The 17,674-nt window shown below is 33.3% G+C and overlaps 2 protein-coding genes across 3 annotated transcripts; both read right to left on the bottom strand.

Moving 5' to 3' along the window:
- Positions 1-6,893: 6,893 nt before the first annotated feature.
- adal (adenosine deaminase-like) lies at positions 6,894-14,437 on the bottom strand. 2 transcript variants are annotated; one of them, XM_051099004.1, is made up of 10 exons: positions 14,273-14,437; positions 14,008-14,138; positions 11,283-11,343; positions 11,122-11,209; positions 10,958-11,039; positions 10,754-10,880; positions 10,597-10,677; positions 10,194-10,332; positions 8,503-8,603; positions 6,907-8,152 (listed from the first exon to the last, which is right to left on the bottom strand). In XM_051099004.1, the coding sequence occupies exons 1-10, from the start codon at positions 14,315-14,317 to the stop codon at positions 7,952-7,954; spliced, it is 1,056 nt and encodes a 351-aa protein (XP_050954961.1). In that variant the 5' UTR covers positions 14,318-14,437; the 3' UTR covers positions 6,907-7,951. The 2 variants fall into 2 exon arrangements, with proteins under 2 accessions (XP_050954962.1, XP_050954961.1); XM_051099005.1 differs by lacking the exons at positions 11,283-11,343; positions 14,273-14,437 and having other exon boundaries at positions 6,894-8,152; positions 11,122-11,248; positions 14,008-14,139.
- A 425-nt stretch (positions 14,438-14,862) lies between these two features.
- On the bottom strand, positions 14,863-17,059 carry cplx3a (complexin 3a). The gene is made up of 3 exons (XM_051100007.1): positions 16,700-17,059; positions 15,709-15,796; positions 14,863-15,633 (listed from the first exon to the last, which is right to left on the bottom strand). The coding sequence occupies exons 1-3, from the start codon at positions 16,855-16,857 to the stop codon at positions 15,409-15,411; spliced, it is 471 nt and encodes a 156-aa protein (XP_050955964.1). The 5' UTR covers positions 16,858-17,059; the 3' UTR covers positions 14,863-15,408.
- Positions 17,060-17,674: the final 615 nt, after the last annotated feature.

The following is a 17,674-nucleotide window of genomic DNA, read 5'->3' as shown; positions in this document are numbered from 1 at the left end:
CATGTGTATATAAAATGTCTTAAAAAGATTTGTCTAGTACAAAAAACAATGTGTTTTAATGTAAATTACAAGAGAAATGACTTGACATGTCTACTACAGTCACAGTATATCATTGCAGCAATCAATAAGTCATTCACCTGCTCACATGGATACATAGCTTCAGATCAAATCTGAAATTTCACACTCTGACAAGCTTACATGGATTATTTCGTACCATTATATTGAAATGCTTCTCATCTCTATGAGCCAATCAGATCATTACAGCCCTTCTTCTGTGAATTTTAAGTTTGCCCCCCCCCACCAGCAATTGAAGTATTTTTCACATGTTCATACCACTGGGTCAATTTCCAGGGTGAAAACCAGATTGTTATTGAACACAAAATTGCTCAGCCTTTATTAAGAAGCATCTATTACTGTTGAAAACCCTGTTTGAACCAATACATTCTACCAACCAATTCTCTTTCGCTGGCACTCATGCCACAATTACATGCTACAGTGACTTTAAGGACCCTGAAAGGGCAGCCAAGGCGTTCTCAAGACACCTCTGCTTGGTGCTCATTTTGCAAGGTTGTTTCAAAACAAATCATCACCCTGGGCAACTCTGAAGTAAAGGAACAGCGTGGGTGCAGTTGCAACATGTAATTTTTCAATAATAATCTTCCAATCCAGCAGGAAAACAGCACGCTGAATGCAGTATGTGATTTATGATTACGCAGATGGCATGTTGTGCTAATTAGATGAATAATATGCTGTCCAATCAAAGTACCATTTATTTTGTGCAGTGGTCTTCTATAGCGCCACATTGTGAAATAAAAACAAACAACCAATCATAATCTGATCTGTTACCTTACCTTACTAAACAGTAAGGTGTTACGCTGCTTTGTCAGATTTGGTGACCCTGTTCTATATCTGCAACTGTTCACAGCAGACCAAAATGCTTTCTAGAGTATGAAATAGAGAAGATTAGATATTACCGGTGTGATGTTGTGTAACATCTAACCCATTCTGTGTGAAATAGAGCAGGGTAATGGATTTTGGTAACCTGTTACACTGTCTTGTCAGATTTGGTGACCCTGCTGTATAACTGCAATTGTTCACATCAGTTTAAATGCATTCTAGAATATGAAATAGAGGACATTAGACATTACTAGTGTGATGTTTGCAACATCTAATCCATTCTAGTTGAAATAGAGGGGGGTAATGGATTCCAGTAACCTGTAATGCTGTCTTGTCAGATTTGGTGACCCTGCTGTATTTCTGCACATGTTTAGATCAGATCAAAATGCTTTCTAGAGTATAAAATAGAGAAGATTAGATATTACCAGTGTGATGTTGTGTAACATCTAAACCATTCTGTGTGAAAAAGAGGAGAGTAACAGATTTTGGTAACTTGTTACACTGTCTTGACAGATTTGGTGACCCTACTGTATTTCTGCAACTTTACATCAGATCAAAATGCTTTCTAGACTATAAAACAAATAATATTAGATATCACCAGTACAAATTTTGGTTACATTAGCCATTCTTTACGAAATAGCGGGAAGTAACGGATTTTGGTAACCTGTTACGCAGCCTTGTTGGATTTGATGACCCTGCTGTATATCTGCAATGGTTCACATCAGATCAAAATGCTTTCTAGAATATAGAGAGTAGACATTACTAGTGCGATGTTGTGTAACATCTAACCCATTCTATGTGAAATAGAGGAAGGTAACGGATTTTAGTAACCTGTTACACTATCTTGTCAGATTGGGTGACCCCGCTGTTTTTCTCCAACTGTTAACATCAGATCAAAATGCTTTCTAGAGTATGAAAAAAATTATATTAGACATCACCAGTATAAATGTAGGTTACATTATAGACATTCTTTATAAAATAGAGGAAAGTAACTGATTTTGGTAACCTGTTACGCTGCCTTGTCGAATTTGGTGACCCTGCTGTATATTTGCAATTGTTTGCATCAGATCAAAATGCTCTCTAGAGTATGAAAGAAGAGATATTAGCTATCATTAGTATGATTTCTTGTAACATTTAACACCTTCTGTGTGAATTGGAGTAAGGTACCGTATTTCAGTAGCCTGTTATGCTATCTTGTCGAATTTGGTGACCCTGCTGTATATCTTCACCTGCTAAAATCAGATCAAAATGCTTTCTAGAGTACGAAACAAATTATATTAGATATCACCAGTATAAATTTGTATTACATTATAGTCATTCTTTATAAAACAGAGCTGAGTAACAGATTTTGGTGATCTGTTACACTGACTTGTTGGATTCGGTGACCCTGCTATATATCTGTAATTGTTCACATCAAAATGCATTGTAGAATACGAAATAAGCAGATTAGACATTACCAGTGTGATGCTGCATAACATCTAACCCATTCTATGTGAAACAGAGGCAGGTAACAGATTTCAGTGACCTGTTATGCTGTTTTGTCAAATTTGGTGACCCTGCTGTATATTTACAATTGTTTACATAAGATCAAAATGCTTTCTAGTGTATGACACAAAGGATATTAGACACCATTAGTATGATTTTGTGTAACATTTAACCCATTCTGTGTGGATTATATGGAGGTAACAGATTTTAGTAACCGGTTACACTGTCTTTTCATGTTTGGTAACCTTGCTGTACATTGCCAATTGTTAAGATAAGATAAAAATGCTTTCTAGAGTATGAAACAAATAATTATAGACAGCACCAGTATGGATTTGCCCCATTTTTTAAGAAATAGAGGGGAGTAACAAACTTTGGCAACCTGTTACACTGCCTTGTTGGATTTGGTGACTCTGCTGTATATCTGCAATTGTTCACATCAGATCAAAATGCTTTCTAGTGTATGAAACAGAGGAGATTAGACATCGCTAGAAAGAATGTGTGTAAAATTAAAGCCATTCTGTGTAAACAGAGGAGGGTAACAGATTTCAGTAATATGTTACACTGCCCTGTGACCCTGCTGTATATCTGCAATTGTTCACATCAGATCAAAATGTACATCTCCAAATGTTTACATCAGCTCTATTTTATATTCTAGAAACAAACATGCTTTCTGGTATATGATGTAATAATATGAAATGGAGGAGATTAGACATTACTAGTGTGATGTTATATAACAACTAATCCATTCTATGTGAAATAGAAGGAAGTAACGGATTTAAGTAACCTTTTATGCTATCTTGTCAGATTTGGTGACCCTGCTGTATATATTCAACTGCTCACATCAGAATAAGTATATTACCACTATAAATTTGTGTAACATTTAACCAATTGTGTTTAAAGAGGTGGGAATGGATTTCAGTAACCCGTTACGCTACCTTATTGAATTTGGTGACCCTGCCGTATGTCTAAAATTGTTCACATCAGACAAAAATGCTTTCTAGTGTATGAAACAGAGGAGATTAGACATTGCTAGAGAGAATTTGTGTAACATTAAAGCCATTCTGTGTCTAATAGAGAAGTAAAGAAAGGTAACTAATTTCAGTAACATGTTACAGTGCCTTGTCAGATATGGTGACCCTGCTGTATATCTGCAACTGTTCACAGCAGTAAACAGTCAAAATGCTTTCTAGAGTATGAAACAAATTATATTAGACATCACCAGTATAAATTTCGGTTACATTATAGCCATTCTTTATGAAATACAGGGGAGTAACGGATTTCGGTAATCTGTTACGCTGTCTTGTCAGATTTGGTGACCCTGCCGTATGTCTGCAACTGTTTACATACAGTAAGTTCAAAATGTTTCCTGGAGTATGAAACAAAATATATTAGACATCACCGGTACATGGGTGTTACATTATAGCCATTCTTTATGAAACAGAGGGGAGTAACAGACTTTGGTAACCTGTTACACTGCCTTGTCGAATTTGGTGACCCTTCTGTATCTGCAACTGTTCACTTAAAAACAAATTGCCTTCTAGAATATGAAATAGAGGGGATTAGACATTACTAGCGTGATGCTGGATAACATCTAACCCATTCCATGTGAAATAGAGGGGAGTAATGGATTTCTGTAACCTGTTACGCTGTCCTGTCATATTTGACGCTGCCCTGTTGGATATGCTGAATCTGCTGAATATATGCAACTGCTCACATGAGAATAAAAAGTATTCTAGAGTATGAAATAGAGGAATGATATTGTACATCACTGGTGTGAATTTGTGTAACATTAAAGTTATTTTGTGTGTAACAGAGCAGCAGAGAACAGTAGAAAATTTCAATAACCTGTTACGTTGAAATAGTATGGCGTAACGGATTTTGGTAATGTGTTATGCTGCCTTGTCGGATTTGGTGACCCTGCTGTTTATCTGCAACAGTGCAAATCATATCAAAATTCTTTATAGAGTAGGAAGCAAAGTAGATTAAACATCGCTATAGACAATTGGGGTAAAATTAAAGCCATTGTGTGTAACAGAGGGGGTAACAGATTCATGTAACCTGTTAACCTGGTCAGACTTGATGATCCTGTTGTATTTCTACAACTGTTAACAGAATAAAACACTTTCTATGTAACAGAGGATATGAGACATCACTACAGTGAATCTGTGTAACATTAAAGTCATTCTCTGTGAAACAGGGGAGTAACTGATTTTGGTAACGTGTTACGCTGCCTTCACATCAGACTACAATCCTTTTAAAAATACAAAAGAAATAAGACATCGACCATTTAAACTATAGCATCTGGATGGCAGGATTGCTTTATTAATGCATTTGATGCATAAATAAAACATTTTAAAAAAAATCATAGAGCAAGCCTTTGGATAGCTCTGTGCATAAGCGCATTCTCACAGTTTTGTGTCTTCCTGAAATCAGAAAAAAGCACCCTGCTGCTTTCAAACAATAAAAAAAACTTTTTTGCTTTTGCTTTTGCAGACAGAGCCAAAGCTCTTGCTAACACAGCAAATGCATCTGGGCATTGTTGAGGTGACATCAGCAAGACGAGCTTTGTAGTTTGTATGTGTCTAGCATCATTACCAGCTTGTCAAATATGCTTTACAAACAGAAGCAGCATAACAGAGGCCTTGTGAAGAAGATACGCCTCTGTGGAATATCTCACTGGACAGCTGCCAGCGTCATGTGGCTGTTTTAGCCAAGAAAGGAAATTATCACGTCTAACAACGTGATACCACACCTCTCAGAGGTTTTGCAAAGAATTCAAAGCAACTGCTGTTATTATAAAAACAATACACCAATAAAATACAGCCAAACTTCACTATAAACAACAAGTATGAGCAACACAGCAAGCTTAGACTAAAAAAACAGTGCACAAACATTAACAGGTCAATAGGTCATTAATAATGTCATCCATCTTATTGTTATATGCAATAACATACTGCTTTAATCAGAAGCTACTATATAAGCATGACATGTTGCCTAGAGCTGTTCAGACTGATTTGGGAAGATTAAAACCAAGTTTACACACACAACGGGCGTATGTGCTGAACAACAAAAATCTAATACGTGACCTCATTTGTGCAGGTGTCATGGTTAAAGAAGACAATATGAGTTGTGTTGTGTATTGACTGAATGAGTTGGCCTCTGCCCTTTACCTCCGCTGGAGGCACAAAGCTACGAGGGAATAAATGGAAATGTGACTTGTTAAAAGGTACAATAGGATGTCCTCTCTTTAAACAGACACAACTACAATTGCAAAAACAGCACAAAAGTGGTTGCAAACTGGCTGTGGGCAATAACAGTGAAAATGTTCAATAGTCTTTGAGGGACAAAAGCTTGGGGTTGGTATTTTTTTCTTTATATGTTTGAAAAAAGTCTTTTATGCTCAGCAAGGCTGTATTTATTTGATTCAAAATACAGTAAAATTGTGAAGTAGTATTACAATTTAAAATAATAATCAAAGCTGAATTTTCAGCATCATTACTCCAGTGTTTAGTGTCACATAAACCTTCAGAATTCATGAATTCATTCTAATATGCTGATTTGACTCTCAAGAATAATTGTTGCTACTTTCTGTTGCTTAATGTTTTTGTGGAAACAGTATTTTTGGCAAACGGAAAGCATATTTGTAACATTATAATGACCCTACTGTCACATTTGATCAATTTAATGCAACTTTTTTTAATAAAAACTTACTGACCCCAAACTTTTGTGTAGTTGCTAGAAGTAAAACTAGCCACAGTTTCTCCTGTAATTTGACACCAGCTACAGAGGAACCTGAAAAACATTTTAAAATGGATTTTACCCTGTATGAAACCCACATGAAAAAAGATACTATCACAGATTTAGAACCCCTAAAGGAAACCTCAGGAGAAATCAATTGAGGTGTTAGATCTGAGGTGTCCAACCGGGCACAGTGGGGTCCATTCTGTCCTCATCCCTATATATTCCCTTCAAAAGCCTAACATGAAACCAAGGACTAAAGCACAGTGCGCTGGAAAACAGGGTTAGAGGATTCATGGCTCGGTTTCTTTTGTTTTCTCAGAGTGAGTTCACAGCCACTAGCTATTGAGGTTAACTTCTTGCTAAGCTCTCCCAGACATTTTCAGATCTGGCGCCAGAGTGATCTTTAGGTTATATGAGGAAGGATATATAGCTTGACAACAAGAGCTATTAAAGATCTAATCGAGCATTCAACAATATAGAGATGTGAGCTGTGCAATGTCATCCAGGAGAGTGTTATCATGTAAGCCTTTCTTGTTTTGCAGTTTAAAGTGCAATTTACTGCTGCCCTCTAGTGGAAAAACCTTTTGGTTGTTTAACGTACAGAACAGTTTTTTACCAAGTATTATTTACTTACTAATGAGCAATGACTGTTGAAAAGCATACAAACTGTATTTTTTGCTAAAAATGCAATGAATGGCTATGTCATTAATTAATTTATATTTAATATAATTGTATTATGTAAATAGTCAATACAGTTGAGGTCAAAAGTTTACATACACTTTGCAGAATTTGCAAAATGTTAATTATTTTACCAAAATAAGAGTGTTAATACAAAATGCATGTTTTTTTTTTATTTATTACTGACCTGAATAAGATATTTCACATAAAAGATGTTTACTTACAGTTTACAGAAGTTTCAAATGCTCACTTAATGCTTCAGAAGGAAAAACTGTGCATGAGGAGCCGGGGGGGTGAAAACTTTTGGAATTTTAAGATCAGGGTAAATTTAACTTATTTTGTCTTCTGGGAAACATGCAAGTATCTTCTGTAGCTTCTGAAGGGCAGTACTAAATTTAACAAATATGATATTTAGGCAAAATAAGAAAAAATGTACACAACTTCATTCTGTTCAAAAGTTTTCACCCCCAGCTCTTAATGTATTGTGTTTCCTTCTGAAGCATCAGTGAGTGTTTGACCCTTCTTTAGTAGTTGCATATGAGTCCCTCAGTTGTCCTTAGTGTGAAAAGATGGATCTCAAAATCATACAGTCATTGTTGAAAAGGGTTCAAATACACAAAAATGTATTTCTGAAGAACAGCAGGCAGTTTAACTGTTCAGAACAAACAAGGGACTCATGAACAACTATTACTAAACAAAAAACACAGCTGTGGATCATTCAGGTAACAACACAGTATTAAGAATCAAGTGTATGTAAACTTTTGAACGGGGTCAGTTTTATAAATTCAACTATTATTGGAAAATTTCAAATTTCAAACAGTGATGGAAAATCTGAATCTGACAGAATCTGTTATTTAAACAGACTGTTTGCTATGTTCGTCCAATCAAATCTCACACAGTAAAATATGCATATAATAATAACTTTTTTGCCAAACATGGATTATTTATTAATGTGTACAACTGTTTATCCTGAAAATGTAGAATGAAATATATCACTTTCGCACTAGTTGTGCAATTGATAAACATATATTTAATACTGTTGTATTAATCTTCAATATTCAAGTAATCTTCAGTAATCTATTATAAATATTAAAATCAATTGAATGTAAACAGTCCAGTTGAATTAGTAAAGATATTAAGGCAGTGCTAATTAGCTGCAACACTGGAGGATTTCCTTTTTGAGCTCCGCCCACTTCTTTTCCAGCCTCTGTTTGATTGGCTCAGGGGCAAAGGTGTATCCAATGGCCTGCTGGGAGAGCATCCACACAGCCTCCTGAGTCAAACCAAAGGTGGAGGCCGCCAGCTGGTACTCCTGAGAGAGATCCGTGCAGAACACGCCCTTATCATCCGTCTGACGGGACAGGAGGAGGAACAGACATCTTGTTAAAATATTTTATATTAAACCAGCAAAGCCTAAATTATTAAGGCCTCTAAATTGCTAACATGATCAAAACTTACTAAGACATGTTATTGGAAGATACAGTGTGACTGACATTTATGTGCATTTTATAGTAGACCGTTACTATTTTAAAGACATCTATCACAAGCTATCAGAATTTCACTTTTTAGCCATATGAATAATATCTGCACCAAATTGCATGTTTGTTCCTTTTTTAAAAAATCTGATTTTTATTTATTTTAGACTTTCATTTCATATGACAGGCGTTATAGGGATAAAATGTCTGAAATGCAAAAACTCACACAGAGAACACATGGATGTCCTCTTTTATACCAGTACTGGAAGTGATGCTTGTCATATGAAGGCACCGTTTGACCTTTGACATTAGAGGTCAGACACATCTCTGCAATTCAAAATAGATACATTTAAATAAAAAATAAAAGATGATTATTTAAAGTTCATGTATGTAAATTTGGAATCATGACAGGACACTAGCTAAAAAATAGCTATTAGTTAATAAAATAAAAATAAAATAACACTTTTTTTTATATAAATACAAAATTCTTTTAAAGTTCAAGTATGTAATTTTAGTATTAGAGAACTAGTATAAAAAAAACAATTTTTAAAATAAAGTTAAATTCTGAATTAAATTAGAACACTAGTTAAAAACTAGCTTAGAAAAATTAATTAATTTAACTAAATTAATAAATTTTCATTTTGGAATTGCAATGGAAAACTAGTTAAAACAAATTAGTTAATAAAATGATAATAATAATAACTATTTTTAAAGTTCAACTATGTAATTTAATGCAATGGAAACAACTGTGTAATGGAAAACTAGAAAAGGATTACAAAAAAATAAAATAAAAATAAAATAATCAAATAGGTAAAAATTACTATTTAAAGTTCAAGAATTTAATTTTGGAATTATGATACAACACTAATTAAGACAATTATTTACACAATAGTTATTTTTTTAATGAAGTGTTTAAAACATTACTTATTCAAAGCTGAAGTGTGTCATTTTGGAATTATACAAATAGTTAATAACATTTTTGTTTAAAAAACTACTTGTTCAAAGTGCAAGTATGTAATCGTGGAATTTGGTGGATAACTAGTTAAAAACAAATTAATTAATAAACTAAACTAAAAAAATGTTCAAGTATGTAATTTTGGAATTATGATAGAACATTAATTAAATCATAAAATAGTTATGTATGCATGTATGTATGCATCTATTTATTTATTGAATTAAGTGTTTAAGTATGAAAAATACTTATTCAAAGTTGAATTATGTAATTTTGGAAGTATGATAGAACACTAATTAAAACAAAATAGTTATTTATTTATTTATGTTATTATTATTATTATTATTTTTAATTATTTTTTTTTTTTAAGTGTTTAAAATTACTTATTTAAAGTTGAATTGTGTAATTTTGGAATTGTGATAGAACACTAATTAAAACATAAAATAGTTATTTATTTATTTATTAATTTATTATTTATTTCAAATTAAGTATTAAAAAATACTTATTCAAAGTTGAGGTATTTAATTTTGGAGTTATGACAAAAAATTAAAAAGAAAATAATTTGTACAAAATGTATAATATGTTTAATTAGTGTTCTAAAATAATTTCAAAATTACATACCTGAATTTTTGAATAAGTAATTTTTTAAACACGTAATAAAAAAATATGTGAAAAAAAAAATGCTCATTTAAAGTTCAAGCATGTAATTTTGGAATTATGACAGAACACTAATATTAAACATAAAATAGTTAACTATTTTTTAATGGCGCGTTTAAAAAATTACTTATTCAGGTACTCGTATGTAATTTTGGAATTTGGCGGAAGACTAGTTAAAAACATAAATGAGTTAATGGACTAAAAAATGAAACCGTAAAATTGTTAACAAAACAAAAATAAAATAGTAAAAAAACAACCCATAATTGTTTAATGTTCTTAATTTTGGAATCACAATGGAAAACTCTTACCAATAGGAATATTTTGTTTGCAAACTTTCTCCACAAGACTGTCTGAGCCGCCGACCTCAGGATGTAGAAAGGTTCCATGACCGATTCTATCAGGAGGTAAGTTCAACAACAGCTCAGTCTCATCTCTCTGAGAAGGAACCTGAAATGCACATCGACCCTTGCATAAACCATGTACAAGTATGCTATCAAATCAATTAATCACGATTAATCGCATCCAGAATAAAAGTTTGTGTTTACATAATACAGTATGTGAGTGTGTGTACTGTGTACATTTATATGTATATATAAATACACAAACATACATGTTATTTTGGATGCGATTAATCACAATTAATCGACTTGACAGCACTACACTCACACCAAAACATAATTCCAAAATGGATTAGTTTTTATGTGCTCCGACCTCTGAGAGGTGTAGCGCCAACTTCAGACCGCAGTTCTTGGCTTTTTCAAGTGCAGAGAGCAAGTCTTTGCCATGACCGACCTGTAAGATCAAAGATATGGAGACTGCAGAGAGAAGCAACAAACCGAGGATGAAGTTAATTGCAATCCGAACTCACATTTGGGTCTCCACTGAGGTCAAGTCCAACTACTACTTCATTACTGGAAAGCAGGAAGTCTTCTGCCAGCTTCACCGTCTCCATGGCAACCTCAGGCCCATGTCTGCGGTCCACGGCTACGAGAAACCTGTACAAACATTTAAAAGTACAGCAGGTGACTGTAAAATAACAGGCTGTTACCTAGAATAAATAGCTAAAAATTACCTGACATCAATGTCAACTTCCTCTTGTTTACATTGCCGGATGGCCTCGAGCACAGTTTCAATGTATCTTTGTTTAGTGAGACCTTTTTGTGACAAAAATAAATGTCAATAAAAAGCAGAAATGAGCTGCTAATTAATGTTTGACATATAAAATGCTTCCAGTACCTGTTTCAGCCACTTCCCGCAGCGTGCTACGTAACTCCAAATATTTGACGCCATCTGCCGCAAACTCTCGGATGACTGCTTTGGCAACCTGTTTCACAATAATTCGCTTTTTCATTTATTCTTAAATCTGCAAGAGAATAAAATGCTGAGTAAGTCATTACCATGAGTATGTCCTCTTCTGAATTAACCAACTGATGAATCACTTTAAATACTTCAAAACACCTGTTGGAGAAATACACTAAATTAGGAATAGTTTATTTGTAATTACAGAAACAACTTCAGGACTAGGTCTAATACACTATGACTGATATACTTAGTGTGCACTACAAATTTAGTCTAGTTAGCAAAAAACAATGGCTGTATTCGTATATACATATGTCTGTAAAATATCTGAGATGAGTAGTATGTCCGAATTCATTTACTATTTTACTTTTAGTGAGATTCTGAAATGTATATGGACACTTTACTATCTCATGACGCCTGAGGTAAGGATTTGAAAATGCCAGCGAAGTGATGCAACTGATGCTAGCAGATCAGAAATCCCCAATTTTTAGTAAACGGTCTCTGCTTTTTAGTGCTGGGCAACAATTAATCGCATCCAAAATAAGTTTTTGTGTGCATAATATATGTGTGTGTACTGTGTATATTCATTATGTATAAATAAATGCACACACATGCATGTATGTATTTAAGAAAAATTTAGTTTAGATATTAAATATGTTGATATATAATATAAATATATATAATATAAATTATACGAATATAAATATATGCATATACAAGTATTTTCAAAATATATACTGTATGTGTACATCTTTATATATACATAATAAATGTACACATTACACGCACATATATTATGTACACAAAAACTTTTATTTTGGAAAGCGATTAATCACGATTAATCATTGCCCAGCACTAGTAGATTTATGAGTAACTCCTTTAACATTAAATCCAATCTTTGGACATTACTTCAGAAATAAGTTATTTCTAAAAACATACAAGAAACAACATACACAATTATTCACTGATTTATCCATAAATAATAAATGTACTTTCAGCAATACATCAGTTGAAAACTTTATTGCACTTTCTTGAATTTCTTGAATTATATTTATTTAGAAACATAATTAGAAACAAATTTATGGAAGCCCGTTTCTGCCACTGAATAAAGAATAAAGATAATTGTCACTTTTTCCTCACTATTTTTACTTTTTTACCACAATTGCAAGTTTACATCTCACAATTGTGATTTTTTTTCTCATAATTGCAAGATATAAACTTACAATTGTGACTTTTTTCCTCAGAATCGCAAGTTTATATCTCGCAATTGTGATTTTTTTCTCAGAACTGCGTGTTTATATCCTGCAACTGTGACTTTTTTTTCTAATAATTGCGAGATAAAAACTCACAATTGTTTTTTTTCTCCTCAGAATCTGGAGTTTATATCCCAAAATTGTGACTTTTTTTCTCAGCACTGCAAGTTCATATCTGACAACTGACTTTTTTCCTCAGAATTGCGTTTATATCTGGCAATTGAGACTTTTTTCTCATAATTGTGAGATATGAACTTACAATTGTGACTTTTTTCCTCAGAATTGCGAGTTTATATCTGGAAATTGTGATTTTTTTCTCAGAACTGCGTGTTTATATCCTGCAATTGTAACTTTTTTTCTCATAATTGCGAGATATAAACTTACAATTGTGTTTTTTCTCCTCAGAATCTGGAGTTTATATCCCAAAATTGTGACTTTTTTTCTCAGCACTGCAAGTTCATATCTGACAACTGACTTTTTTCCTCAGAATTGTGAGTTTATATCTCACAACTGTGATTTTTTCCTCAGAACTGTGTGTTTATATCCTGCAGTTGTGATTTTTTTCTCATAATTGTGAGATATAAACTTACAATTGTGACTTTTTTCCTCAGAATTGCGAGTTTATATCTGGCAATTGAGACTTTTTTTCTCAAAATGAATTACAACTTTTTTTCTATAATTGCAAGAGTTTATATCTCACAACTGTGATTTTTTCCTCAGAACTGTGTGTTTATATCCTGCAGTTGTGATTTTTTTCTCATAATTGTGAGATATAAACTTACAATTGTGACTTTTTGTGAGTTTATATCTGGCAATTGAGACTTTTTTCTCAAAATTAAGAGTTTATATCTCACAACTGTGATTTTTTTCTCAGAACTGCGTGTTTATATCCTGCAATTGTGATTTTTTTTCCTCATAATTGCGTTTATATCCCAAAACTGTGACTTTTTTCCCTCAGAATTGCGAGTTTATATCTGGCAATTGAGACTTTTTTTTTTTCTCAAAATTGCGAGTTTTTCTCAAAAAATCTGGCAACTGTGATTTTTTTCTCAGAACTGCATGTTTATACATGCAATTGTGATTTTTTTCCTCAGCATTGCGAATTCATATCTGACAATTGACTTTTTCCCTCAGAATTGCGATTTTATATCCTGCAATCCTGACTTTTTTTCTCTGAATTTTTCCCCTAAAAATTGGACATTATAACTCACAATTGCAAGTTTACATCTCACAATTCTGAGAAAAGGTCAGAATTGCAAGATTCTGAGAAAAAAAAGTCAGAATTGTAAGATAAAACGTCACTATAATTTTTTTTTTTTATTCAGTGGCGGAAATGAGCTTCCATAATAATAATTCAAATGTCACTGCCCAAATGATAAATTTTTCTTCTGTATTTACTGAACTACCGAACTAAACACAGACAGGTTTAGCAGATGACATAACAAAATCACGTATGTAGTACGTCTGGATTTTCTATGACCTGTTTTAAGGCTCGTTATCAGTATATTCCTCCTAACAGTCCACGGATCTGAGTGTTTATGTGATGTGTGTGACAGTGTTTGACACGCACTCGTCCAGTGTTCGGCGCTGTCCGTGGCGGATGGCGGTCATGCTGTGCTCGATGTTTAGGTGCGGCTTGCGCTTTATAAGCGTCTCCATCGTTTCAAAACTGACAGAGCCATTGAGATGTGCGTGTAGCTCCTGAAAGAAAAAAAACACACCGCATTTAATTCAATAAAGTGTAATTACATGAATTAATTTATCATAAACATTGGCTTGAACTCATTGAAAGCTAATATCTGTTTTATAAATGGATCTAAATATGTGTTTCCTACCACTTTGGGCAGCTGACGATAAAAGAGATCCGCTTCTGTGTCCATCGCTGTTTTCGTCGCCTTATGAAACGTGAATTTGTAAAACTCCTGAGTCCTGCGTGTTAAATAGCGATTGAATGTACTACTTTTGACACGCACAGACGGAGTGTTTTTCCTGACGCACCAACGTTGCGTTACAGAAATGACTCTCAGACAACATCGACCTTTACCAGTGGTTCCATATTCACTCAGATTGAAATATCCCCGAATTTACGAGTGTTAAAATAAGATTACACAATAAGACGGACAACAGTGTAATTTTGGACGCTGTAGTAGTTTTTTAATATTTTTAATCGGTTTGTATTTTCATATTTTCTGATTTCACTTTAACTTCATTTATTTAGTTTTTAGTACTTCTGTTGTGTTTTTGTCACGTGTTTGCATAAATAAGTATTATTAATTTTATTGCAGTTTTAGTTAATTTGAGAAATAAGAAATGCTGCACTGGCGACTGTCCGAAATGAACAAGAATAATAATGAGTTTAAGTTTGTAATATTTTATTTTAATGAACTTTTATTATATTTCAAATGATAATAACATTGACCTTAAATAAGAGAAATAAACAATGACTGTTCACAAGTTTATATTTGTGTTCATAAAAAACAACATTGTATGTTTTATATACACACTGCACATAAATACATCAATATATTGAGTACATAAAAAGGAGCAAATACATTGTTATTTATGTATAATTTAAACAATTTTGTATTTTATACATAACATTCATAATACATATTATACATATTATAAATATGCATTTAGCAGACTGGAATACTGTATTTTGTATTTTTTTGGGCTAATTTGTATGTTTTAACATTTTACACACTGAAGGACAAGAAGTAAACAGTTATGAACTGATAATTATTGCCTTTAACCACAATTATGATAATGCATGTGGGGTATACGGTGTATAGCAAACATTATTTGCGATATCAACAAACACACTTCAAATTTATATGTCATTGCTTGGCTTTGGGTAGGAGCTTGTATTTTGTTATAGGTATGCTATTTATGGATCAGATTTATTCTCTATATTATATATCAGGAAACATCTGATCCTCAATCAGCAGTCCAGCTCTGTGGTGCTTGTGTATTACATGACCTCACACTTTTCAGCAGACTGTTTAAGGTCTTCAATGGTAGACTGGGCCTTTTCTTTTAGCTGGTCAATATCTACGTTCTGAATATTGGTCAGCTGACCCAGGACGGACTGTTTGTGCTCCTCCTCCTGGTTGTCTTCGGCGATCATCTTGGCCAGCTCTGTGGGCAACTCCACGTCATCGGCCGCAGCCTGAATTTGCGTGTCATCCAGTTCGCTCTGTTAATAAAAAATAGTAGTTAAAATAACAAATTACAGTGTTTTATATAGTGCATTTTAAAAAGTGATGTTTACTTTTGGAAGACGATATTTTTCTCTGAAGTGGCTCCTGACTGTGGCTCGCTCAGCTTTCTTTTGGGCAAAGCTGGCATCCCGCTCCATCCTATAGAGTGGGAAAATAAAAGCTGGTTTAAAACAAAAAGAACTTAAAACTTTTTTTTATTTTTAAATAAAAAAATATATAAAACAAATACAATTAAATATAAATAAATCACATTTTAAAAAAGTATATAAACTAAATTATTAAAAAATAAATAAATATGATGTTATTTTCTAAATTAATTATTTTGCATAAACATGATTCAATATAAAATTTTGTTCAGTGTTCATTTTTTTCTTTTTTGTGTCTAGGACAATGTAATACGACGCCACAGGAAAATGCACATAAAGGAAGAAAAACAGCTGCATATGCGTTTCTCCAGAGGAGTCACTGTCCTCAATGCCAAACCAGAGAAACATGGATCTGGAGAGCAAGGTGACATGAAGTATTGATTAAACCACAGAAATACAGGAAGATGGAGATAAACATTGACCTTCTCTAAATCTCCTTGTATTACATTTGAACAAATGACTGCGCATTTTGTGTGTTAAATCCAAATCGGAGGGTTTAAAAGAAGAGTTTAATGTTTAAAAATAATTATTATTGTGACATTCATCCAGGATCTAATTTATGATTCATGTGTCTTTGTCTGGAACGTTTATATATATATATATATATATATATATATATATATATTTATATTTATTTGTTTATTTATTCTTTGTTCGTTTATGAAGTGGAATTTGTTGTTGAAAAAACTAAACTAAAATAAAACATACAATAATTGTCTGAAAATTAATTACATTTATAAAAACAAATACAACTATATTCATTGGCTATTACAAAACAAAATAATAATGGAGGGAAAATATATATGCATATAAAAAAATTAACATCATATATTTTGGTCATGACCAAACAGCCAAAGAAACAGAAAGTTGAGGATATAAAAGTGAGGAATCTTACTTCTCCTCCGCCAACTGTTGTTGATATTGCTCGAACTCTTCTTGTGTCATTCCTTTCGCGGCAGCTTCTGACTTTTCTCCTTCTGCTTTTTCTTCTCCAAGACCCCCGGTAAGATCCTTCAGTTGCCCTCCTATCATGTGTTTTAACATAAAAGACATTGTTTTTCTGTAGAATAGAGATATAAATCGCCTGCTTTGTGGATGTCAGTCACTTAAGACGCTCTTGTTCTCTGATGTCTCGTCTGACTCCTGAGAAGAAAACCAAAACGCGACTACGAAAGTAGATATTTTGCTTTCTTCCGCTCAATTCAAGTTTCAGCAGTAAATATTCATAACCTGAACAACGCGGAGGAATTAGCGCTCTCTCTCTCTCTCTCTCTCTCTCTCTCTCTCTCTCTCTCAAGTAACGCGGGACTTACGATTCACGACTCTTCTGCTTACATGACTGAAGGTGAGGCTCAAAAACGTTGCTAATACACTCTTTAGTATTAAGTATTAGAGACGGCCTCAGAGACGTGATATTACATATTGTAGGCTACATTCTACAAACCACTTTTACCTCACAAAATCCTACAGTGCTAACTGTAGCGCTTAAATGCATAAATACACACACACACACACACACACGTTTGTTTTTGTGAATTGTGGGGACTTTCCTTTGACTTATATAGTTTTTCAACTGACCAAACGATATTGTCTATCCCCTAACCCAACCCTAAACCTAGCCCTCACAAAAAACATGTTTGGATCGTTACACTTTCAGATAAACATCATTTACTATTTCTAATCATTTTTTAACATTGTGGGGACTGCAGGCCGGTCCCCACAATGTCAAAAAATTCAAGTTTTACTATCCTTGTGGGGACATTTGGTCCCCACAATGTAGCAAAAACAAGTACACACACACACACACACACACACACACACACACATATATATATATATATATATATATATATATAGATAGTGTGTATAC

Source organism: Labeo rohita, chromosome 25 (assembly GCF_022985175.1).
Source record: "Labeo rohita strain BAU-BD-2019 chromosome 25, IGBB_LRoh.1.0, whole genome shotgun sequence".
Taxonomy (NCBI): domain Eukaryota; kingdom Metazoa; phylum Chordata; class Actinopteri; order Cypriniformes; family Cyprinidae; genus Labeo; species Labeo rohita.
The sequence above is the reverse complement of the archived record's forward strand: the minus strand, read 5'-3'. Positions and strand labels throughout refer to the sequence as shown.

Coding starts and splice junctions, on each gene's coding strand:
- adal (XM_051099004.1), bottom strand. CDS start 14,317: ATGGACACAGAAGCGGATCTCTTTTATCGTCAGCTGCCCAAAGTG. Junction 10,881..10,957: donor GAAGTTGACATTGATGTCAG/GTAATTTTTAGC, acceptor ATGTTTGTACAG/GTTTCTCGTAGCCGTGGACC. Junction 8,153..8,502: donor GACATCCATGTGTTCTCTGT/GTGAGTTTTTGC, acceptor CTGTCCCGTCAG/ACGGATGATAAGGGCGTGTT.
- cplx3a (XM_051100007.1), bottom strand. CDS start 16,857: ATGTCTTTTATGTTAAAACACATGATAGGAGGGCAACTGAAGGATCTT. Junction 15,797..16,699: donor CAACAGTTGGCGGAGGAGAA/GTAAGATTCCTC, acceptor CCCACTCTATAG/GATGGAGCGGGATGCCAGCT. Junction 15,634..15,708: donor AAAAATATCGTCTTCCAAAA/GTAAACATCACT, acceptor TTTTATTAACAG/AGCGAACTGGATGACACGCA.